Source organism: Mchenga conophoros, linkage group LG7 (genome assembly GCF_057382185.1).
Source record: "Mchenga conophoros isolate Kocher_MC1m ecotype Shallow Benthic linkage group LG7, M_conophoros_male_GT1.1, whole genome shotgun sequence".
Lineage (NCBI taxonomy): Eukaryota > Metazoa > Chordata > Actinopteri > Cichliformes > Cichlidae > Mchenga > Mchenga conophoros.
In genome coordinates, this window is record NC_140532.1 from 59299466 (window position 1) to 59325545 (window position 26080).

The following is a 26080-nucleotide window of genomic DNA, read 5'->3' on the forward strand; positions in this document are numbered from 1 at the left end:
TGGTCTTATTCACATTTGGAAGCAGATGAATCCTCCCAGGCCAGTCCAGTCACCCAGTAGTGCTCTGTGCTCCTCTTCCCACCCACAACTAATACAACCAACAACCTCAGAATTGTCAGAGTATTTCTGTAGATTGCATTGACCACAATTGTACTGAAAGCCTCAGGTGTACAAGGTGAGCACAAATGGAGATGACACAGTTCCCTTTAGAGCTCCTGTACTGTACCGTCCAGTCTCCCAAATTGCAGTTTGTCTACATGTATCAGGTAATCATTAATCCAGGAGATGGTGGACATGTTTGTTAATATTTCTGGTAGCTTCTGTATGCGAACTGCAGAGGGTCACGAGATGTTTTCATGTTGGACAGTACTTATCTCTCGACAATCTTCATTAAATATGATGTAATGGCAAGTGGTCAGTAGGCTTTAAATTCTTAATAGTGTTGAGGTTTTTGGTACAGGAACTAGACAGGATGTTTTCCCTAACACTGATATCATCTCCTGTTTCAAACTTTGGCTGTAAATGTGACTCAGGATCACAGGCAGCTGGCTAGCACAGGTCCTCAGCACCTTGGGGTTGATGTAATCAGGCAGTTTTGTATAGCCTAATAATGGGAGAATTTAAGTATTTAAACATGTGTTACTTATAGCTTGAGAGTAGATAGCAACACATGTAGTAAACTTAATTTCTTGCAGGACCAAAACAAGGAAAGCGGTGAGGCTCAGTGACGTTGTAGCCCATGCTCTGCAGAAAGAGATAAGTTAATGTGCTGCTAATGGTAATATGTCCACCCCAGATAAGCACCTTTCTCTGCCAGTTTTATATTTCAAATGCTGATAGCATGTTTGAAAATTTCTTTGACTGTTAAAAAATGCTTTGCAACCTAAGGCTCAATAAAAGATTCCCTAATGACCTGATATTAACTGGGTTATTATATAATCTCAAGGATTTATTCTAAGAAAGTTCACAACCCATATAAGCTGCACTTCATTTGTAAAAATAAGTCAGTAGATAGATAGATAGATAGATAGATAGATAGATAGATAGATAGATAGATAGATAGATGCTAACTATAGAAATTAACTAAAATAGTAGGAAAATACATTTATTTATTTCTGTGTCAGTGGTATTCATCAAGTGTGCATTTAAATGCCTTTTGATTGACTGTACAAATATAAGGAATCCAAGAACTGGCAACTGACAGTAACCCTTTATATTGAATAAAACTCAAACAAATTAGTATATTTTATTTAATTATCGAAACCTATTTTGTGCAATGTAGGTCTGATAAAACCACCCGCTTGGCTGAATGAAACCACCTGCGCTCTCAGACGCAAACGCCGATGTGCAGAGAAAAAATGGAAAAAAGTGTTAGACCTAGATCCACCTCGGTTGTTTTTCAGCAGTTTTTAACCTTTTCTGCATTGAAGGAAGTACTTGATCACTTAAGACAGTCTAATTCCCCACAAGATATTCTTCATGTCATTGGGCCTGGTATTTTATTTTAAATACTTCAGTGTCATCAGGTTGTGTACCAGCTGTTTTCAAACATGCTGTTGTGCAACCCATTATTAAGAAGAAAAATCTTGATCCAAATGTGCTTTCTAACTTCAGGCCAATTTCTAAACTGTCTTTTATGTCCAAAATTTTGGAAAAAGTTGTTTTCAAGCAACTTCAGACCTTTTTACACACTCGTGGCATTTGTGAAGTGTTCCAGTCTGGTTTTAAATCTCGTCACAGTACTGAGACTGCGCTTTTACGAGTTTTTAATGATCTTCTTTTAACTGTAGACTAAGGTTGCTCTGTTGTTTTACTCCTTTTAGATTTGACTGCCGCCTTTGACACAGTTGAACACGTAGTTGGTCTAAAAGGCACGGTTTTATCTTGTTTTAAATCATATTTATCGGAGAGGTCATTTTCTATTAAAATTGGGCAATACTCCTCTTCCTCCGCCCCTATGTGTTGTGGTGTGCCACAGGGGTCTGTTTTGGGTCCAACTCTGTTCTCCTTATACATGCTGCCTTTGGGATCTATTTTTAGGAAATACAACATTCCCTTTCATTGTTATGCTCATGACATCCAAATTTACTTCCCTTTGAAACTGGGTGTCTTTGTCCCACTGCAGCCTTTGCTTAACTGTTTACATGATGTTAAAGACTGGTTAACACAGAATTTTCTTACACTAAATGAAAATATGACTGAAGTTATGGTTTTTGGAACTCATGCCCCTTTGAACAAGTTAACTGATACCCTCAGTCCTCTTGCTTCTCATCTTTCTCACACTGTAAGGAATCTCAGAGTGTTTTTAGATAGCTCCTCTAAATTAGAGAAGCAAGTGTCCACAGTTGTGAAAACAAGTTTTTATCAGTTACGTGAAATTGCCAAAGCTAAGCCTTATCTTCCTAAGAGACCTAGAAACACTTATTCATGCCTTCATCACCTCTAGACTGGACTACTGCAATTCTCTCTATTTGGGTCTTCAACACTCACCTCTTCATCGCTTGCAGTTAGTCCAAAATGCTGCTGCACGTCTTTTAACAGGTGTTAGAATGTAGGAACACATCACTCCAGTTTTAGCAAATTTATACTGGCTCCCTGTAAAATATCGTATTGATTTTAAGATTCGTGTACTTACTTTTAAAGTTTTAAATAATATGACGCCTAGTTATTTCAACGAACTCCTCAACATGTATGACTCCCAAAGAGCACTGAGATCTTCTAGCCAGATGCTCTTAGCACAACCAAGGTCTCAATTGAAGCATAGAGATCGGGCCTTCGCAGTAGCAGCACCCAGACTCTGGAATAATCTGCCAGAGGAGATTCGTACTTCGTCTATTCAGTCTTTTAAATCGCATCTTAAAACTCACTTTTTTACTTTGGCTTTTAATTCAAGTTCAGTATGAGTACCATCAGGCCTGTTTTATGTTTTTATTGTTAATTCACTGTCTTCTTATTTACCTGTATTTGTTTCTAATTTATTTATATTTGTTTCTCTATCACAATCGGTTAAAAACAAGTGTTTTTAACCGATTGTGAAGCACTTTGGTCAACTCTGTTGTTTTTAAATGTGCTATACAAATAAATTTTGAATTGAATTGATGTTTTTACCAAACCAGGGTGTGTCGGTTTGTGGATCTATTTGCGGTGGCCTTTACTGCTGTTGACTGCAGAAATAAATCGTGTTTGGGTAAAAAGCCTTGCTTATGCCTTTTTTCTCAGTCTGGTGGACTCAGCAACCTAACCTAAGAGAACAATGAAGGCACAAGTTACAAATGACTAAATCTGTTTTGTGCTGCAATTTGATGTAATTTTAAAAGCAAATGTAATGTAATGTAAGTGTTCTTGCTGGACAGTCGTGACTGTAGCACATTTAATCTTTGTACATCAAATAAAATAAAACCATTTTTGACTTACCATTTTTATTGTCTCTTACTCCATGGGTTTTTCTTGTTTTTTTCACTTCAGAAATCATCAAAACGTGTGATTTGGACATAATAATAATAATCATAATAATAATCATAATAATAATCATAATACATTTTATTTGAAAGCGCCTTTCAGAACACTCAAAGACACTGTACACAGTAGAATAATAAAAGCAACATAAAAGCAAGCAGTTTACACAATCATAAATGACATGACACACTTCTGAATATAGTATGTATCAGAATGTGGCTGTATTATGTAAAAGGCGACAGACAAGAAAATTGAGCATACTACAATCCCCATAATGCATCGGGCCTTTTACGGCTTTTTGTACGTACCCTCGTAGCGGAGCAGACATTGCACTGTGCGATCGTGCAGCCGGCCTCGGCGTAAGAGGTAAGTTTTTATTACTAGTTTTTATGGTGCCCGCTTACAAAATAGTGAATGGAAACATGCTCGAAAACAAAAAGCACTAGTTTAATCTGACATTCGAAAAAGCCCGAGGCGGTATAAGTTGTTAAATCGGTTGCTATTGGCCGGTTTGGGGCTAACGGTGGACACGCCTATGTAGAGTAGCTGCTTCGGTGTTCCAGAGCTGTACGCGCGGGCCCGCAAGAGGTATGAACACTCAAAGCAGACGGGGTATTTTTAGCAACTGGTGAACAGGCCACTACCAGCTGGCCGATCAGCTAACGCCCGGAAATATAATTTATCTGACGCCTAACATTGGCTGGCGAGGAGACATGCTACGTATGTGAACTGTCTGTGCTAGCACAGGCTGAGTCAACATTAGCAAACATGACACAAGCTAGCAGCAGCTAGTTAGCTAGAGTTAAGTAGTTAAAAATTAGCTTTTCCGTACATTAACGTTACTTGCTCATATTTCCTCAATCCCCCTTTACTTCTGACTATATTTACGGGGGCCCTGAACAACTTATGTGTGGTCGCAATTCGGGGTATGCTGCTCGCAGTCTACTGCTAATGTGCAGAGCGCTCGGATTGTTCCAGTAGCAGCCGTGTATCGTTATGTGGGAGCACATGACTTGGGCTGTCAGTGTCACCCGAGCGGAGGGATCCGTTGCAGTAAAATATACTTTGGCTTATTCAGTTAAGTAATTTTAACATTTATTTTTCTCAATGAAATGGGATCTATATGCTATTTTTTTTTTTTTTGGAGTCTTTAGTTAAAAACATATTTTTCTTTAAAAAAAAAAAAAAAAAAAACAGAAATCAAAACAATGTGTGTACTGTACAGTTTATTGTACTGTTTGCTGCTTTAAGAGCTTGATTCTATAAAACATCCCAGAATACTGTCTTGAATTATGGTAGTGAGGGCTGTCCAAGAGTTTTTTCAGAAATCTGAAGCTTATGTTGACATCTGGTGACTATAAATTAGTTTTGATATAAGTGGGAGGCTGCTGCTGGTGGTGGTGCTGTTGTTGTTGTTTTTTCTATGAATTGCCCCTTTTCTTATCTCATTACGTTTGTCTGATTCGCTCTCTCCCACACGCTCAGTGTGAGTTGCAGGGTGATTCAGGATGGTGGACCAGCCTTTGTGGGAGCAGATAGGATCCAGCTTTGTGCAGCACTACTATCAGATGTTTGACTCTGACAGATCACAACTGGGATCTATATATGTGAGTTGGACTTGTCTTATGTAGGTGTTTATGAGTAAACTTTTGCTGTAATAATCTCACTTTCCTTAATTTTGAGTGTATAATCCTAATGATTTAGGTATTGTCCAGTCAGGTCACTTTATGTATATGGCACATTTGAAAGTGTTTTACAATTACAAACACAGCTTGCATAACAGACAGGGAACATATTAAAAATTATAATTGAGAAATATGTCAGACAACAGTTAAAAAATAAATAAATAGAAGTGGCAGACAGTTCGAGAGCCCAGGGGCAATATTTGCAAAGTTTTGGTCGTTTTTAGTTTTTATGTGAGAAAAGGACACCAAGAGAAGTTATTGTGATGATGACCTCAGTGACGTGATGTGGAGTTAAAAGATCTGTAATATATTTGTTGAGCTAATCCACAGAGGGCTTTAAAACAAATAATGTTTAAATATATTTAAAACTTTGCAGGTTGCCAGGGCAGCTTAGCTAAAACAGCTTTGCTCACTCTTATGAGATGAGCAGCTGCGCTTTGAACCATCTGTAAATGAAAGAAAGTGCAATTGGGCAATCCTACACACAGGGAATTGCAGTAGTCCAGCTGAGAGGTGATAAAGGCATGGATAACGCTTTAGTTCTTTAGATACAAAACTAGTTTTCGTTTAGTGATGGTTCTCAGTTGGTGAATGTTGTCAAGCAGCTTTTGACAGAATTCCTGATTTGATTGTTAAAAGTTAAGGAAATTAAAGCACCAAGATTTTTAATGACAGCATCGACATATCTGGATAAATGAACAAGTAACTCAATGAAGATGTTTGTGGGGCTGGGGGGGCTGAATAAAATAGCCTCAGTTTTGCTGTCATTTAGTTCTAAACAATGCGACAAGACTGATTCAGAAAACATGGTTAATGAAAAGAATAGTGTTTTCTAAAAAGTCCTTCGTTTTTGTGTTGATTTTTACCCCAAATCCCTCCTGTCTACGTAGTAGCATGTTTTGTTTAGTTCACTTTTTTTTAATATGCACACATGAAATACATTTCCAGTTTAAGGGAATTCACTGTTAGGAAGCATTTTAAAACATAAAGGTGTAAAAGTTTCTAGAGCCAGTGAATAATTGTCCAATATTGACCAGAATATATCTGGATTTTGATAATCGAGCAGGTCTAGACATCAGCCTTGCATTGTCAGACTTACTCCTGAAGTTGTGATGATGCTTGTGGTCATGATGATTATTATTTGGAAGCATGTTGTTTTCACTCGCACATACCATGCACATTTGCAAGCCATGGATCTTTGGATTGAATTTTTTTTCCCTCTATAGTTGAGAACTTGTGATTATATAATTACAAAGTGCTGCCAAAAGCACAAAGGTAAACAGCTTGTCAATAAGTTCTTAGTTTAGTTGACAGAAACTGTCACATTTTGTGTTCTTTGACTCCATCTTTTCAAATGTGTGGAACTTCTGTTGAAAATGTTTTTATTTTTATGATGAAATTGGTTTGTATATAATAAAATCTGTCTTGAAACAAAAATAAGCAGTCTTGTCTATACATTGTACAGGTATTATTCAATAATCAGAACATTGAGTAACCCCTAGCTTTAGCCCTGTGTCATTATATGGCCCTCAGGGCACTCATTCTATGAGTGATTTAATGAGTAGGAAAATGAGTCTTTTTCTATGTGCTGTGTTCACATTCCTGATTTGGGGAAAAAAAGGTCTCAAAAAGGAAAAGTCATTAAACAAACCTACTTATTAAAATGATTGTGCAGGTTCCGTTTTATGAATCAAAGCATTTACATAAGGCACTTTTTAACATCAACGCAGCCCAAAAACCCTGACAAAATAATTACGTTGGTTGTAACAATCTGTGATTTTAAACTGTACATGTCAGTGTCTAATTGATGATGTTTAAGGAATCTGCTGAGTCATGATGTGGGTTTTCATCTGCACATTACATCCTCTTCCACTTTTGTGCTGATCACTCTTTCCCACTGTCTACACAGATCGATGCATCATGCCTTACGTGGGAAGGACAGCAGTACCAGGGAAAAAGAGCAATTGTCGAGAAACTCGCTGTGAGTACATTTGCTAACCTATTGTCTTATACAGAGGTCACATGCATGCAACAGGTGGTTAGTGGCTTAAGTGAGATGTGTAGTGGCAGTGTAAGCTCATGCACACTAGAAACCAGGTTAAACTGTGATATGTGATCATTAAAAGAAGATGGCTAATGTACACAGCTGTAGTGATTATCAAATCTCTATATGTAACATTTATATCAAAATAGTTTGGAATACTTCAGACACATCTTAAGTAAATGTTTTCACTGCCTGATATACCTGTATTAATCTTTCTCTTGTGTATTTTCATTATCTGTTTGGACCAGAGTCTCCCATTTCAGAAAATAGCGCATAGTATAACGGCGCAGGACCATCAGCCAACTCCAGACAGCTGCATCTTGAGTATGGTTGTAGGACAGCTTAAAGTAAGTAGCACTATCATGATGTCATTGAATGGAGCGTGACAGGATTCACTGTTTTACAGCTAAATTGTCACACATTGAGCTATACAGTAAATGAGGTTGTTTCCCTTATTCTTCCAGGATCTCATCAGTGCTTCTTAATTTAAAACTACAATTTATAGGTTGAACATGATGAGAAAGATTTTAGTGTGTGAGCGTGTGTGTGTTTAATGTAGAAACTGGATTTGAAGCACTTTTTAGGCAAAAATGTTAATCCAGTAAATGATAACGTAACTTTCAACTGACTTTTTGTTCCCATCATGTTGGCAGTTGGTGGTACCCCAGTCAGTTTTCTTCATTCTCTTCAGCTGAACTGGGTTCAAACTACGGATCTTTTTTTTTCTCTCTCTTCTTTTTCTTAAGGAGAAGAAATGAGACTTGTCGATAAGTCTAAAAGTAAGAAAGCGCTCAGAAAAGTAAAAATTGAGGAATATTTAATTGTTGAAGTGAAACATTGTCCATACAAATATTACATATAGTATCCCTAAGAGTAATTTGAAACCATTTACCGCATTCAGTTCAGATTATAAAGGCCACTTCAAGAAATATTAATATAGTTCCAGATGTCCCCTAAATGTATATTTCAAGTTTTGGTCCAAAATACAATTCTGATTTTTGTTTGTTTGTTTTAGCCATGATATATGCCTCTAGTATAACTAATTTACTCCCTAAAGAGCTCAGTCTTTAACAGTGCATGTCAGTGTCTGTGTTTTAGTTTTTCTGTTGTCCGACAACAATAACAGATATTTTTAAATGAGAAAAAATTTACTGTGAGTTCAGCTGTGTTAAAATGAGTGTCGGATGTAGGACAGAAGCAAACCAATGCACATGGCTAACAGAAAGCCAGCTAAGTTTACTGGCACTGAAGCGCATAAAACCACATAAACTCAGAAATACACACCCAGTACCTCTCTGCTGGTTATAAATCACTCCTTGCACAATTTGTGCTCAATTTATAGTCCTCCCTCAACATTTAATTTTTCCTCTGTGTGTGTGTGTGTGTGTGTGTGTGTGTGTGTGTGTGTGTGTGTGTGTGTGTGTGTGTGTGTGTGTGTGTGTGTGTGTGTGTGTGTGTGTGTGAGAGAGATCAAAGTTAATAATTATGTTAGCCATAATTGTGGGGACACTTTGATCTAAAGTATTTTATAGGATTTTCAGTTCTTCGGGTGATGGGAAATTTGGTAATTTTTCTTATTTTTAAGCTGTATTTAGCATATCTACACGCCCAGGGTATCTTTGTGTTATCTGGATTCACTTACCCTAACAATGGCAGTAAGGATGACTGATCACAGAAAGCTGGGCTATTAACACAGTGTTTACCAATTTAGACTGTAATTACTTGAATAGGATGGTGTTGGCAGCATTTGATCAGACACAATTATGGATTAAGTGTACTGACAGCAGAGTGTCTGATTTAAAAATAAATAAATAAATAAAATATAATATGGGGAAAAATATGAAGAGGTTAAATACATATCACAGACTGAAAGTAACAGCAAAACAGTGCTTTGAGAGGAAAAGCACTGTACAGTAGTTTAGCGTTAAAGAGGAAGAATCAATGTATGAGCTTTAAGTGCTTTAGTCAATAAAACTGGAAGACTGCAGCTATATTAATAAAGTTTTGTTATTGTTTGTTATTTGAAGCCATAAAAGAATGATGACAAAAATACACCCTGTGCAAATTACCAAACCCATCAATATTACAACTTTATTATTAAGACATGGGATGATCTGATGGATCATAATTGAGTATTTAATTAAATTAATATTTTAAAGGGCAGTTTGTATTCTATAAACGGAACAGTCAGAGTAAAAAATTATATAGGAAAAACAGAAATTGAATTCAAATGTAGGCTTAATCTATGTGTAAATTTGATATAAGGTCATCAAATGCATATAGGTGTAGATCATATATTAATGCTTATGGAGCAATAAAATAGTTTTAAAATTGCTTACAGGTCACAAAAAAGATCAAAGAATAAAGTTGGGTCTAACCTAAAATTCATTACTTAGGCTTATCAAGAAAAGATTAACTTTAGATGCCATTTTAAAAAAGATTAATAAAATTTTTTTAACTCTCCTATCTACTCATTGAAGTCTGTGAAATCTTCCAGCATGGTGACACTGCTTTTAGGAGAACTGATTTTTCAGAATGTTTGGACATAGTATGGTGATATACACTGGTAAGGAGTTTACAGCCCTCACTGTACAAAGAAATCCAGGGTTAACCCTGATATTACCTGGAAAACTGCTTGAGGTACAGGCCTCTTGACTCCACTAGCGAAAAATGAACAAAACACACTGACTTTATCTCAGTTGCTGTATGACAATAGTCTGGTTTAACTTGGTAAAATACCAGTCACACAAACAACAAAGCCTAGAAAGGCAACAACAGGTTGTCTATTCTTTAAATACATTTAAGGCATTTACATTTCTTTAAATCTGCTTGGATCAGGAAGCAATGATCAGCAAGGGGGAAGGCTTATGGTTCCATTCGAGATTTAAACTTTCCATAGTTCACACTTTATACCTCATGGTAAAAAATACAAAAATAGATTTTTAGGATAGTTTGCAAAGTGTGGTTAATGTTAGCAGTGCTAGCACCGGCAGCCTTCTTTTGCGGGTATGCATACCTGCATTGCTTCAGGCGAGTGATTATATGGCAGGTTACTTTGACACAGACATGCATATGAAATGGAGAGACGTGAATAGATGTACACTTCTGACATATCCTAGACCCAGATGTTAACTGTGGCTATAGATTATTAAAATCACAATAATTTTGATGACTGGTATTTCTGTTGGCCTCATTAGTCAGTAACAAGTATCTAGATGACTGGGTACACACCACACTAGAAAGAACTGTTGAAATTTTTAAGGCAAAGCTAGCTTTCCTGTGAACAGAGTCTCTGTTTACATTCTGAAAAATCGTTTCTACCTACTCAAAAATGTTTCTTAAAGTGATATTTGTAGGAGTATTTACTGATCACCATACACTGTACCGATTTTACTGTTCCATTGGTGTATTTCTGTAATATACTTACATATCTATACTATTGCTAATATATATTGTAATATATCTATATCACTAAAGCACTTCTAGATGGATGCAAACTGCATTTCGTTGCCCTGTACCTGTGCATGTGCAATGACAATAAAGTTGAATTCTATTCTATTCTATTTCTGCTGTGTCTGACAGTATGAAACGGAGGCATCCAGTTCAATAAAAACCAATACGAATAACAGTATAATTTTGTTGTAGCAGGTGTTCTTTACTCTAAATGTGTACCTTTGATGAACTAGCCTCAATCAATAACAGCTTTGACATCTGTGTGTGTGTTTGCAGGCAGATGAAGACCCCATTATGGGTTTCCATCAGAGTTTCATCCTGAAGAACATTAACGATGCATGGGTGTGCACCAATGACATGTTCAGGCTGGCCATTCACAATTTCGGTTAACCTGCGTCTCCACTTTGGCGGGCAGGGGCAGCCATAGTGAAGGTCACTGTGTGAAGTATGGAGGGAGGAGAAGAGAGAGCACTCATCCCTCCCTCCCGGCTGTTTCATTCACGCCTGTGTTGACAAACAAGCAAACACCAGATTCTAGATGTCAATCACTGAACCTCATCCAGACGGGTTTTCAGACCAGCCCAGCCTGTAGAACTGCAACGTGTTTCTTTGCTGAGAGCCGGCTGACCAATCAAACGCCCCTGTCTGCCACTCTGCTGATCTGCATGATGCTGGGAACCCCCTCATTACAATACTCAAGCCACCCGAAGGACAAACAGCTGACCGATGCCATTAACTCCGCTCTGCTCCCCTCTTTACTCTACTCTAACCCATTCTACTCTACTGTTGACTCCACTGCTGTCAACTCAGTTCTGTTAGCACTGTTGTTGACTGGTTTGTAGTCCCATGTTCAGGTTCAAAGATGGCTTCTTCAGTTTCCTTTTCACATATTTGTTTTTAGATGCCACTTGTGTGTTTACATTAGCTCGCCTTAGTGTGTTAAATAGAGTTTTATCTTCCTTTACACAACTGTTAACTTTGCCATGATTCATTTGCTCATGGATGACAAAGGTTGACATTGCTGTGTTTTGCTCTGACCCCGCTTATTTTCTCTCTCTCTTCTCTCTCTTTCACACACATCTGGCAGTTAAACATGGACTACAGCCACGATACACAATAAAACCTGGACTTTTTTTCTTAATGGTGTGACCTTGTCTTTCCATATCATGCTGTGGTGCCTCTTTAATTATAAACTTTTCGTAAATGTTAATATTAGTTTTGTCCTTAGGCTGTTTTTTTTTTTTTCTTGTTTAGATGATTAATAGAAGGTCAGCTAGATGCTCAGTGTCCATCATTTTATGACTTTGTTTTTAAAAGGGGACCATGTCGTTTCAGTGTAAATTCACATTTCAAACCATGTATTTAAAGTCTGCACAGTCTAAATGACGGTATGTTTTTACTACCAAGAAATAACCAATTAACCAAACTAGCAAAATTCAGTTAAATTTGGAAGGATGTTTAAAAACAACACTAGGAATTGTAAAAACAAATTTAGCACGACCCTGGTTCGTTTTAAGACCAGCCCAACGAAATTATAGATATAATTTGAAATTATCGGTCATCTGAGGAAATGTCTCATTGTGAGATTATGATGTTTAGTACACCCTGAGTTAAAGAGACAGATTCTGTAACACCAGAGAGCCTCAGTGAGAAACCCTCTTTCAGTCATTCTCACAATGTCATGCATACATTTATTGCTCATTTTGACATTTAGGGACCATAAAGGTTTTATTAGCTGCCGCCTGCTGGTCTGATATGATCAAAAGCGTTATGTCACAACACAAAACCAAACCAAAAACAGCTGCTAAAAGGAGACATGTACGACGCCGTTGATAAAACTAACAAAAAATTCATAAGGACAATAATAATAATTCAACTCAAATATCTAACAAAGTTAGTGACTGGTGTCTTCTCGTGGAAAAAATGAACGTCAGTAGCGTTCGAGGTGGGAACCATTGACCTGACACAATGACAAGTCGGAATCCATTGCGCGGACGAAACGGAAGTTTAGACGGTTGCTCGGGGTGAACAGTGACAGCAGCATCGCAGGAAACAAAATTCATCCTTTCCCCCTGAACAAACCCGAGCTCCCCTTTCCCTCACCCATGGCGTCCAATACTAATATAGACATCGAGGGTGCAACCCAGCATCTTCGGGACATCCTCAAGCTCGACCGCCCCGGGAACAGCACCGGTAAGTGGGGGCCGTGAGCGAAAGCGCCTGCGCTGGTTTAGGCCGCAGAAGCTAGTTGAATGCTAGTTAGCTGGCTAGCTAAATAAATAACTTAGCCAGCGTGATGTGTGTCGCTTAGTTGTGTTGAAACGAAGTCAGGGTCAACTGCAGCTTTTGCGTGAAAACACAGTTGAATCACACTGAATCTGTTTTAACACTAATTTCCGCGGAGCCGCGAAAGTGTATCGGGTCGTCGTAATGTTGGAGTGCTAACTGCGTCGTAAAGTATTTTATCATCCTCAGTGTTAGCTCGGTTAGGAGCTTAGCGTATGTGTGTATCTGTTTTTTTGGTGTAAAAAAGCGTGTCTTAGATAAATATTTCGTCTAGTAGAAATTAACTTGCTGTTTTTACTTCGAAGCCATAAAAGTGGTTATACCTTTGTCCTTAATTAATGTGAGGCATTTAACTGGTGTGAACAAGCCCCCACAAACTGCGCAGAAGGGTGGACTTACTTTACTAATTTGGGAACACCAATTCACGTGTGTTTGTTTGTCTCACTTGCGATGTATTGCATGGCAACTTTATCATGTAGTGTGAAGAAGACATGCTGATTTTAGGAACTCAGTATCTTGCACCTGTGTTAGCCTTAATTATCTTTACGTCATAGTATTTTATGTTGGGGGTAGGTGTAGAAATTGGACTCTCAGACCAGTACACTACTTGTTGACCATATATATTACGCCTTAACGTCTCTTTACTTTGCTGCCTTTTTCATTAGTAAATGCTTATAAACCGTGGAGAATCAGAAGTATTAAATACATAACATACTACGACCTGAATTCTTTGTTTGTCTAAAACTTTAGGCTCTGTTTCCCAGGGATGCTTTAAATCCAGTCCTAGATTAAACATTTCTTTTGGTTTAACTTTTCTTTACTAAGACTCAGTTTAATCTACATGTGGAAAGTTTTGTCTGCTTTAGGCTTTGTATGATGTCAGTAGGAATGGATATTTTTAATATGGTAATATCAGACACACGTCTTGTTGTGAGCACACAAACCCCATTTGCCTGCTGTTAATTCTTCTGTTTGAGAGGAGCTGCCAATCATAAGAACATTGCCTTAAAATGAGGGGAAGGTTTCTTAAACAGCCTTTTTCTCAGACAAATAAAGTGAGGGTCTGCATCAAGGCTCTGTATAAGATAAATAAGCATAATTTTAGAGTGCCTTAAATCCTCAGAAAAATATGTGCTGGAAATGAGCCTAATAGATCGCCATTGAAAATATAGGTTAAAAAAATATTGTCCTACACGTTGTAATGAATATTGTGTGTATCACTATGAGACTGCATGTGACTCATTGTTATGTTGCAAAGTCTAAAATCACTGTACAATTGTGCATCAGTGACATGATTGTGTCAGGCTCTGAGATGAGTCAAAAGTAAGCTGGTAAGGAAGACCCAGAACAAACACAAGCTCTTTGCAGCTGCTGGATCTCCTACTTTCATTGTCTTTCTCAGATGGAAATTCAAGTGAAAGTGGTAGAAAGCCATCTTTTAATGGAGAGCTGAATGGGCTATTGGGAACAGGCCTTCTGGGGAGCACTGACCGGTCAACCATGTCAGAATCGACAAGACCCATCTCCACAGATCTCAGCAGTGCTCAGGAGATTCAGATAATGTGAGTTTCTCATTTAACCTGCTTAGTGGTGTCATATTTATAAGGACTTTTGAGTTTTTTGTTTGTTTGTTTTGTTTTATTTTTTTAACTGAATCAATGTGCTGCAATTTCAGCTGCCTTTCTGGTGATGATGGCTCTACCTGTATTCCAATTACTTCTAACAATGTGGAGATTGTGGCAAGCCAAGACTCTAGCATCAACAGCAAGGCTCGAGGCAGCAACAAGGTAAGAAACCAAATCATCAGCTACAACCTGGCAGCTCTGGTGAAGAGAACAAATGAGAAATTTGGAGACAGTCAGTACTTCTGACTGTGGCTGTTATTTTTATCTGAGCCTGTATCTGTGATGACTCAACATGGTGTTTTGTTTTTTTTGTTTTTTCTTTTTTACAAGTGATAAGCTACAGTATTTATCTAAAGATATCTGAACTAATTTTTATGAGCACTATAGTCTCCTATTCTCTTTTTATAACATTTCATAAAATGTCATATCATTATCAAATGATATGGTTTTCACATAATTTGAGAAAATGATATGATGGAAAATGGAATTGTACAGTTATAAAAACACAGATCATCTAAAGCATCATTTAGACTTTCTTCAGCTTTTGAGGTTCTTTGCCTTGTCAGTTTTTAATTCCTTATTAACTTTGTTCAGAGGTTACTCATCTGTTTTCAATGTTTTTTTTGTGATTCTTTCAGGTGAAGATTCAGCCTGTTGCTAAGTACGACTGGGAGCACAAGTATTATTACGGCAGACTGATAGCTGTGTCCAATGCCTTCCTGGCCTACGCCATCAGAGGTACAGTGTTTTTGAGTGGCTTCAGCTCCTAAAAGTTAATCATCATAATCATCTTTAAACTCAAGAGGGGTATAATAATCCAACACGAGCTTCTACCACAGACATTTAGGATATAACATTATTGTATGTGGCTTTAGAATACAGACCCAATTTAAAGCACTGTATGCGCAGTCCCCCCCCCCAAAAAATAAATAAATAAATAAATAAAATAAATATAAATAATGATAATGTATATATTACACACACACACACACACACACACACACACACACACACACACACACACACACAGGTTTCTTCTTTGTTCCAGGTTGCAGAGCTTTTAATTTAGTATCCAAGCTCATTTTGAAGTAATGAATCCCAAAGTTGCTCTTTGATTGGATTTTTTGAAGCACTCTGTGAAGTCTTCACAAGATATTCTTTGGTTGGAGGTTGAACATTTCGTGTGATTTCTTTATAAGTTTGCATTCAAAATCCTTCTGTATACTTCAGACTGTACTTCAGACAGAATATTAAACTTTACTTTCAGAGCAATCTGATATTCTGTCTGGTTTGACTGAACAGACCTACCTTTATTCCTATGAAGGCGTAAAGGTCTACTATGAAGGAGTATGCACTCGAAATCTCCAAAAATCCTTCTGTGCATGTTCATTTTAAAATTTAATTTTAGCTGCCAAATTGTTTGTCCTTATAAATGGTTTCCTCAGCATCAGTCTCCCCTGTACCCACACTGCTTGACAGTGATCTGGTTGTGGTCTGGTTAAAGTAATTGGTCTCTGTTGCTGATCCCCGATGTTGTTTCTTGCATGTTTTTCTTTTTGCTTTCCAATCTACTCTTGGTTTTTCTGGGAGTGGTGTGCACACACAATTTAGAAATTTTTCACAGCATAAAGACTAAAGATAAATTTTTTTCCCCTCCCTGGTCTGACAGATCTAAGGATGTCCTTTGCTGTGCAGAAAAAACAATTCTTCTCCTTTTCTGTGTCATTTTAAAAAAAATAAATTTTGTTTTAGCTAATCAGCTCTTTGATAATTCATGTTGCTGCATAAAGGCAGTTACGTTCTGTAAGTGCATAATGGGAAACTATGAACGGTCTGATCTCAAGGCTCAGTTGAGCTGTTTCATATGTTCCACCAGAATTACTATGCATTGTAGTCCATTACTTTAAAGGGCTGAAAATGTTGCTCATACCACTTATTAAACTTTTATTTATACTATGGTTGTTTACAACATTGTTCAATGGATTTGCTGTGTATTCAATGCTATAATAACAAAGGCTCCTTGGTTTATCTTTGGGCATTTTTTTCCCCTCAGGAGCCAACAATCATGCTATGGTTCGTGTCCTCAGTTTGGAGTTTGGTGAGCGTTCCTTACTGAAGGGATTCACCGGGGCCGTCACAGATCTGGCTTTCGCCCACCTTGATTCATCTCTGTTAGGTTGTGTAGATGAAGCGGGCAACCTGATGGTCTGGCAGCTCACCTACACTGCCAACAAGATACTGTATCCTGAATGTAGGAGAAACTGAATGCGTGTGTGTGTCTGTGTGTGTGTGGATACTGCCAATGAAGGCTGTATCTTCACTACCTAGTTACCTCTGTTTGCTTCTAAACTAGCAAGTTAAAGATTACACTGATCTTCACCTCTGCTTTTGTCACAGTTACAGAAGGAATTCCAAAACTATTCTTGTCTCCCATTTTCCTTAACCCATGTTTTATATAGAGATCAGATAGTAGTTCATATCCGACGGCCAGAAAACACTCCACTGAATTCCCATCGTCGCCTCATCTGGTGTCCATTCATCCAGGATGACAATGAGGAGAACCAGGATGATGCCAGTCAAACTTTGGCTCTTCTACATGAAGACAGGGTATAAATGTTTGACACAGATATGTTTGTCTGAGCTGGATGAAAAGCCAATGAACTTTGAAATAGAATAAAACTTTGAGTACTCAGTTGCCTACACTAGGACATTGTTATAAATTTGATAAATATATATAGATTTACATACATTAAAAAGTAGTGTGATGTTGCCCACAGAGGAATAATGATGTCGTTGTTCATTCACTGATTTTTAGCTGACAGAGCAATACAATCCTGTGTCTCAGCTAAAACACAAAACACTTGCAGAAAAAGCAGAAATGTTTCATCTCTAATTTTACTGTTTCCCCTTTTCTAGGCTGAGGTATGGGATCTGGAGGCCTTGAGAGCCAACAACAGCAGCTGGCCTGTTGATGCCACAGAAGTAAAGGAGGGCCTCATCGCAGTCAAGGGGCATACCCAGGTGGGACTTCATTTTCATATGAAAAACTCTGAAATAAACATGACACATTTCATTGTCTTGGTTTGTACAACAAAATGTCTGGAACTAATGTACTTAAGGTCTCACGTTTCCTGAGAATTGTTGCATTATTGACTATGAACATTGTTTAATTTTGGTTTATCCAGAGAGTCAGTGAAGGCGCACTCTCTCCAGATGGAACCGTGTTAGCCACAGCCAGCCATGATGGATACATCAAGTTCTGGCAGATATACATAGAAGGCGGGCAAGACAAACCCAGGTAAGCAAACCAATTAATTAATTCTTAAATGGTTTACCACTTTGTTTTTTCCTTTTCTTCTATGTGGTTTTCCCACCTCTGCCCTTTATTCACTTTTGCATTTTTCCTTAAAAATAGATGTCTTCATGAATTGCGGCCTCATGGAGGACGTCCTCTCTCCTGTCTTCTTTTCTGTGACAACCACAAGAGGCAGGATCCCGAGTGAGTCTGCACACACAAAGTGCAAATTTATCACAGGCTGTCCTGGTGGGTTTTTATTCAAGTGCATCTCTATGTCTTTTTTCTTCTCATTGACAATTCTGTCCCCTTTTACTTTTCATTACAGGGTTCCTTTCTGGCGATTTCTGATAACTGGAGCTGACCAAAACCAGGAGTTGAAGATGTGGTGCACTGTTTCCTGGACCTGTTTACAAACCATCAGGTGTCTATTATTTGAAATAAATTTTTTAGTGCTGCCAGCGTTAATTTTGTTAAAATGATGTTAATGTTAGCTCGTTAACGCGTTAGTGCCACGCAGCCCCTCGCACGGGGGGAGCCGCATTAACTCGCTAACGGAGATTTGCTGCGTTAATGCAGTTATGTCGTTAACGTCATTTTAACAAAATTAACGCTGAAAGCACTAATTATTTTTTAGTCATTTTATATTTTTCTCAACCGTTATTATAAATGTAGCATGGGATGGCAGAAAGCATGTATAAGAATAGTTAGTAAATGTAACGTGAACAGCTGTGAGTTCTCTTTTTTTTTTTTTTTTCTGCTTGCACCCTCAGTACCTCAGCACACCTCCAGTACACCTTAAAGAAATCAGGACATGGTCAAAAAAAAGCTCACGTCTTAAGGGAAACATTATTCCAAACCAGTATCTGGCTGGTTGGCCTTGGTGTACAAACCTGGTCTAACAGTAATGCTCTGTAAAAGCAAAAAAATGTCTCCCAGGAAAGGCCCACAAAAGGGGTTTTTACTAGTCCCAAAGTAAAATGATTCTTGTACTGAAGACATTTGGTGATGACTGTTGTTGATATTTTAGCTGAAACCATTTGTTTAAGGACAGCATACAAAGATACTAATTTCACAGTACTTTTCTCTTAAAGGTTCTCCCCTGATCCATTAAACTCATCGACTCTGCCAAGCCTCAAGGCCAGCCTGGACCTCTCTGCTGAGTATCTGATCCTCACTGATGTGCAAAGGAAGGTTAGCACAAATGTTTTAAAATAGGTTTTAAGCAAGTAATCATTGTGAGAAATCATATTGTGCAACCCCCTTTTTAAAGTGCTCACTTTTCTATCACTTTGTGTAAATTAATTGGCACACTTCATCAATACAAAAGATACAAATCCTGAATTAACTACCTTTCTAGACACACTGATCAAAGACCACGCATCAAGTGTACAAGGAAACCTGCTCTGTTTGTGAAAGTCCCTGAATAATGCCACTTTCTTGGCTACCCATGTTACCACTTCCTCCTAAGCTTAGTTTCATACTTGGCTGATGTTGCAGGTTTTATATGTGATGGAGCTGCGACAGGACTTGGAGAAAGGAAAGGCAAATTTCACAGCTGTGTCAGAGTTCCTGCTGACCCACCCTGTGCTCAGCTTTGGGGTACGTGATGTTACCCAGTGTCGATTGCGGCACACTGAGGTCCTTCCTGCTGAGGAGGAGAGTGAAAGCATGACAACAGGTACATAGACACATGCATGTGCATAGACATGTGCACACACACATTGGAATTGTTTTTTTTTTTTTGTGCTTTAAGCCATCTTCAAAGTTGAAATTAAATATGTTTGTTCCTCATTAATGCCACATGTTTTTCATGTGTATCTTTTCCAGAGGGCCCTCAAGGACCCACAGAGTCCAAATCTGGAATCCAGATTAAACTCTACTGTGTCCACACCAAGTGAGTTTTCTTCTTTTCTTCCTTTTTTTTTTTTTGGTGAAAAGTGTTAAGATTGTGTCACTTTAACTTAACGCTTTAACAGGACATCTTGGTTTACAGGCGGTCAGTTATATGCACACTGAATGACCAAAATGTGCTTTTTTTCCTAGTACACACCAGTGATTAACTTTCTTATAGGACTCACTAATATTGTTGTGTTGTAATATTTTTTTCTTGAAAATAGAATAGAATGGGCAACCACGCTCAGTTTAACATATTCATAATTCTGCTGTCAGCCAAGTTTATTGGATTTCTTCTGTAAAGGAGCCTTTCATCCAGTCAGCAAGCTCCGTATATTTCCATGGAATTGCTTGCAGATGTGCACACTTATTGTGTACTTGGTGACTAGTGTCAGTCTCTTGTGTTGGAGCTGACATTTCTTTCCAACACTGGGTCGGTGCTGTGGAAAAATCTACTGTACTGGAAAGCTTCTGTAGAAGGACAGGACATATAGCATGTAATTGTTCTTTGTTAAAACAGTGCTGTATACCACGTCTCTCTGTACCCATCCACCCTCTGAAAGCAGTCAACCCAAATGAAAGACTGACAAGTGTGCCATTTTCTATTTGGAGTAAAGATACTATAGTCGTCAATGCAGAGGCAGCTTGCTGCTCATTTTACACATGGTATGATATGGCAGTATCAGTAATTATTAGTAATTTTGTTTAATGTCTCTACATTTATATGTTTGCAGGAGTTTGCAGGATGTTCAGATTTGGTTTCAGCCCAATGCTGGTTCCAACTCTGCGGCCTTCCTTCCTCATTCAGATTCTCAGGATGGTCTGGGTAAGATAGCAGTTTCTTTAACTGACAGGATTTAGTATTTATGCTGAGAGGGACGAATTCAATGAAAATAAGGCAACTTGTATGATTACTCCACATTTGGTCCACCTCTAGTCTTCTCTCATAAATAATTTACTTTAGTTTTGAAATCAAATTTATTTATATCTGCTTATACATCATTTAAAAATTATTTATTTTAGATCAAATTCTGCCACAAAATGGAAGTAATTTCACTTTTTATGTCTCCAGCTGGGTTTTCAGATCATCTCACTGATCAAAGCTCTGACAAGGATTCAGGAAGTGGCTCACAGACTGATCTAAGGAAGATCCCATCACTTCCTGCTCCCTCAGACTTCCTGTCAAATTCAGGCACCGGCAGCGGAGTGATGCCCAAGCTGATGACTCCTGATGCCTTCATGACACCGAGCACTTCAGTATGAACTTATCCTTACGCTGTAGTCAGAAAGTTTTCAAACCTTTTCCATTCTTTTTACCTCATCTAACTAGACCTAATACTCCACAAGATACAAAAAATGTTTAAGTATTACATTTGCAAAAGTATTATTGCAAATTAATACCTTTCAGTTCGTTTTTATGAAGTGAAATCTATTAAAACCTTTCACTTCATAATTGATTAAAGCACCTTTGGCAGCAATGACAACAGCAAATCTTCTTGAGTCTTTGCCCTGACACACCTTTGTTCTCAACCACACAGCTTGGTTCTGTGAGCTATAAGTTTTAAACTCATAGGTGTTGAATGTAGTTAGGTACCAGTGGGTTCCAGTCAGTTTGAGGAACCATCTCAAAGACAATTGATAACCATCTTTGGGCATTGGATATTAATTGCAAGTTTTGTAATATAGATTAGTTATGTTAATTTGTATTAAAAAAGCTTGTATTTGTTCATTCTTTATGAATATTCTGTGTAGATTGATGAGAAGAAAATTGATGAGTCTAAAAAATTTCTGAAGTTTACAGAACGACCAAAACCGTTACAGCTTCAGCAAATGAACACCATGTGTCTTCTTTTGATTTGTCACACGGTGAATAGCACCTTCGCCCACATATTGATCTATAGTTGGCAACAGCACTCAACACCCTGTTAATACACACTAGTGCAAACTAAATAGGACTAGTTATGCACTGAAAGAAAAGCTGATAACATACAAAAGGACAAATTGTTCCTTATTAGCTCTTTGCTTTTATGGATGCTCTGGTTTTCTTCCATAGTCTCAAGATATGCATGTTGGGTTAACTGGTGAGTCCAAATTAGCTGTAGGTTTGAATGTTACACTGTGTTAGCCCCTTGATGGACCAGTTACCCAGTCAAGGGACACCCCTCCACCGTCTCCCAGCCTTCTACAGTCCCAGTTGAATAAAGTCAATAAAATATTGGATAAATATAATCATTGCGAATGGGGTTCAGATGTGAAACACCCAACTTATCTGCAATGCGCTTCAGTTAAACCGATTTATAAACACTGAACAGTGATTATCCAAACCTTCTATCATATTTTCTGCCTGAAGATCATCTTTTTGTCATCCTTTCAGGTACCAGCATCTCCGGGGAGCAGTGCCAGCAGTCTGACCATTGTGACAGCTATAAGCAGCAACTCTGACTCAACAAACAGGTATGGAATTAAGAATTCTCTATATATTCATTTGAAAACGGAAAATTTTAGTATATGAAAGTGTGAAGATGATATCACAAATGATATTTTATCATCTGTGTCCTTATAACATGCAGTTTGGGTTGGTGAATGCTGTTCTTACAGATTATGTTTACCAGGATGTGGAGTTTTTAGATTTGTACTTATTTCAAATAAGCCAGGGATGAAGACAAATGATTTTGGGTTGTTTTCTATCTCCAGTTGTTAATTATAAAAAATAAGCCTCTGTTATCTTTTGTTTACTTTAAAGACTCCATTTATCTCTAACAGCTGAATACAAATAATTCCCTACTGTTTTGGTTTTGGTTACATTTGGGAATATGTATGCTTGTTTTTCAGAGCTATGGAGGATGCAAGTCAGAGTCCTAACAGGGCTGACAACAGCAGTACTGGGCTGCCACTCTCTGCCTCCACCAGCAGCCCAAGAGCTGCTTCCACTGTGCTACTTCCCGGACTCGAGAGCCTGCAGGTATGATCTAAACCACTCTCCTACTTCAACTAACCTTGCCCTTTTCTTCATGACATGACTTATTTTAATAAACTCTTATTCTCCATATCCAGGCTTTGGCAACCCCTAGTGGTCCTCTGGTACTCGACAGCTCTCAGGTTCTAGATCCTCCACTCCTGCCACTTTTGGCATCTCCAACTAGAGCCCGCTCCCCTGACGTCATCTCCTCAGCATCCACAGCCATGTCCCAGGACATGCCAGAGATCGCCTCTCAGACCCTGCAGCTTCAGCGTGGACTAGTGTCCAGCTTGGATCCCTTGCCTCTTTCTGCCCTCCAGACAGACAGCATGGCCTCTGCCGCCTCTGCACTGCACTTGTTAACCTCACCACGCTCAGCCAGCAACAGCGGGTATGTAAATTAAAAAGCGATTAGGAGTATTAAAAAGCATGCAGAAATAATAGTGTTGAGATTTTATGATCCACTTAAACTAAAGTTTGACACTTTTTATGTTTACTACTCCATTTGATTAGGGTAGTAGCACATTATGTAAAACCATCTTCCTCACTGTTTTAGAGCACAGGGTGTGAGAAAAGACAATCTCCTTGTATATTTTCTTTTCCACATGAATCCTACAATTTCTCTCAATGAGCCACTCATGTTTGCAGCCATTTGTGACATCAAATTCAGATATAAGCAGCCCCTGACCAGTTCTATTTCCTCACTAGGGCTGCTCTTGATAACTCCCTGCAGCAGATGCTAACTGTTCTGTCGTTGGCTGCAGGGGGATGTTTCTGCACTGCCTGCATCTGTGCAACCCTGCTTTTATTTTTTGATGGCATTTATTATACTATAAGAAATGTTTTAGTTAGGACATTGATTGGCTAATGTGCGTAATGTTAGATTAGCTTTGGTTATATGTCAGTGGAGTCAGAGCTGTGTGGATGTTGTAATGATACAGAGACAACAAAAAGTTGTGGAAACATTTAAAACTATTTTGAATCCACTTAAGTGTTATCATTTGTGCAACGCAACCTCAGCTCTTTCTTTTTGTTTTCAATGGTAATAATGTCAAAGTTAAGATCACTGTGCAAGCGATATGGTAAATGGTAATGTGTTTGTAATGGGAAAACATTGTACATGTCACCAGTTTGACAGCTTGCTTATTCCATAACCTTACATAACCATAATTACTGTTGATTCTGATTCTGCAGTTTCATTTCACTTTCTTGTTTTAATGTATGTACATTTGTGTTGGCTTTATATTTTATTTTCCCAGTCCAGAAATGCTCTCTAAATTACATAAGCCAATATATATTGTGTTACAGCTTGTTGGCCCTTGAACTTGGAGGTGCAGAAGGGCCTGTGGGTGGGGCAGCAGAGTCTGAGTCCAGACTGAGTCACACACCATCTCTGCTTGAGAATGCACTATCACAGGAAAATCCTGTGATAGGAGGAGGGTCCTCAGATGGCAACGTTAGCCACACACCATGGCCAGCTGCTCCAGATATCACCAGAGAAACCAGGAACAGTCTCAGGGACAACGGACTTGTTGACTGGTGTGTAATCTAACATATAAATACTTGAACCCCCATCCTGTGTGAAACATTTCACAAGCCTGTTTTGATTTCTCTGTGTATAAAACATTCAGAACCCCTGGTTTTTGTTCAGGTAGTTTCACGTACACATCAGGTTGTCATGCTATGTTGCAATGAAAATGGCATTGTGAAGATTTTTATTTATTTTTTTATTAATTTAAGTATTGGTGTGTTTGTCTCATATGCCTGCTGCAGTTCAAGAGAGGAGTCACAGGACAGACACTTGAGCTCACCTTACCATCGACGCTCATATCACCTGCCACAGAATGACAGTCAGGACGCTGGAGCCGAGCAGAGGTAACATACATTAACCCACCATCTATTTGTTTATGCAAATGAAACAGGCAATAGAATGGACTTTATCATGAGCAACAAACTCATGATAAAGCGCTGCACATTCAAGGCGCAGCAATGGTTTGATTTTATTGACTTTTTTTTCAGCTGATTCCACAACAAGTGGTCTAAACCAGGGGTGGGCAATCTCAGTCCACGAGGGCCGGTGTCCCTGTAGGTTTTAGATCTCACCTTGGGTCAACACACCTGAATCACATGATTAGTTCGTTACCAGGACTCTGGAGAACTTCAGGACATGTTGAGGAGCTAATTTAGCCATTTAAATCAGCTGTGTTGGTTCGAGGACACATCTAAAACCTGCAGGGACACCGGCCCTCGTGGACTGAGATTGCCCACCCCTGGTCTAAACTCTGCTTTAGAGGCTACAGCAGCTGACTTACTGTCTACATTTCTGTGTTGTGTATGACTCAGTGACCCTGATGATGAGGTGGCCAGTCTGGCGTCATCCTCTGGAAACTGTGGTTCTCGATCTTCACATAGACTACCGGTGAATGATTGGAAAACCTCACCACGAGGATCGCCAAAGCCAAAGAGAAAGATCAAGAAAGACGACAGGTTTGTTTATACTTTGAGCATCAAGATGTTGCTGTTTTCAGAAACTAATAAAAAGGAAAACAACGAAGAGAACCCTTAGATTAGTAAGTAATTAGATGGCGCCGCTGCAAACTATCTTGCTTTTTGATCATAGTTTGGTGAAATTAAAACACTTTGTTCGACCTTCATGAGGTATATATGGAAATAGGAAATGGCTCAATCATCCCAGCATCAAATCAGAGGACTAATGGGTTTAGTCTCACTATGAACACCTTTCACACATCTGTAGTCAGCTAATGGCTTTAACAGAATCATCAGTTTGGAAGCATTAATCTAAAAATAATCTCCATATATCTTAAAAACCGTACAGATTCAGAGCACAGATCAACAGGGTTTAAAGCTAAATTTCACACGCACACATATTTACATCTGCGTCACATATGTCACAAGAGAGCCAGAAAATTTTTGAATACAGTTTATCTAACTCCCGCACTTAAGTAAACATAGTAAAATTCAGTGGACTACTAAAATTTGTAGACATGATCTTGTAGTCTGTGTATTCCCTTTTTTATCCCAGAAACTATTAAAGCTGTTGCTGTTAATTGAGTTATGACTTACATTCATTTTGGGGTTTTGGTAAGGATGTTTTCATAGATCAGCACATTTCTTTAGGCCACACTTTTTAGTGAGGGACTCAAATGTTGAATTAGTAAACCAGAGCCAGTCAAAATGTGGTATGGGGGACAACAGATCAAACTTTTGGCAGCTACACGTCATGCCCGATCGTGTAGCTGCAAAGTGTACCCTTTTTTTTTCCTGCATGTCTTGCGTCTACATTGGTCTAGACTTGACCAGTGTATGAGCATTTTATAGGGTGTTGACTAGCAAAAGATTACTCACACTGAATTACAGGTA

General features: G+C 38.4%; 2 protein-coding genes across 4 annotated transcripts in view; both read left to right on the forward strand.

Moving 5' to 3' along the window:
* Positions 1-3729: 3729 nt before the first annotated feature.
* On the forward strand, positions 3730-11779 carry nutf2 (nuclear transport factor 2). 3 transcript variants are annotated; one of them, XM_085280513.1, is made up of 5 exons: positions 3730-3822; positions 4942-5063; positions 7051-7122; positions 7434-7532; positions 10915-11779. In XM_085280513.1, the coding sequence occupies exons 2-5, from the start codon at positions 4965-4967 to the stop codon at positions 11026-11028; spliced, it is 384 nt and encodes a 127-aa protein (XP_085136639.1). In that variant the 5' UTR covers positions 3730-3822; positions 4942-4964; the 3' UTR covers positions 11029-11779. The 3 variants fall into 3 exon arrangements, with proteins under 3 accessions (XP_085136639.1, XP_085136640.1, XP_085136641.1); XM_085280514.1 differs by lacking the exon at positions 3730-3822 and adding an exon at positions 3929-4044; XM_085280515.1 differs by lacking the exon at positions 3730-3822 and adding an exon at positions 4153-4176.
* Positions 11780-12599: 820 nt separating this feature from the next.
* Positions 12600-26080, forward strand: part of edc4 (enhancer of mRNA decapping 4) — a 29780-nt gene continuing 16299 nt past the window's right edge. The window contains exons 1-21 of the mRNA XM_085280517.1: positions 12600-12831; positions 14327-14486; positions 14600-14711; positions 15188-15287; positions 16603-16789; positions 17009-17156; positions 17466-17570; positions 17735-17847; positions 17965-18048; positions 18173-18268; positions 18939-19038; positions 19345-19525; positions 19675-19741; positions 20475-20566; positions 20813-20997; positions 22115-22194; positions 22573-22702; positions 22795-23090; positions 24008-24238; positions 24473-24574; positions 25043-25186. Of these exons, the coding sequence (XP_085136643.1) occupies positions 12744-12831; positions 14327-14486; positions 14600-14711; positions 15188-15287; positions 16603-16789; positions 17009-17156; positions 17466-17570; positions 17735-17847; positions 17965-18048; positions 18173-18268; positions 18939-19038; positions 19345-19525; positions 19675-19741; positions 20475-20566; positions 20813-20997; positions 22115-22194; positions 22573-22702; positions 22795-23090; positions 24008-24238; positions 24473-24574; positions 25043-25186 (2801 nt within the window). The 5' untranslated portion in view covers positions 12600-12743. The remainder of the gene's footprint in view (positions 12832-14326; positions 14487-14599; positions 14712-15187; positions 15288-16602; positions 16790-17008; positions 17157-17465; positions 17571-17734; positions 17848-17964; positions 18049-18172; positions 18269-18938; positions 19039-19344; positions 19526-19674; positions 19742-20474; positions 20567-20812; positions 20998-22114; positions 22195-22572; positions 22703-22794; positions 23091-24007; positions 24239-24472; positions 24575-25042; positions 25187-26080) is intronic.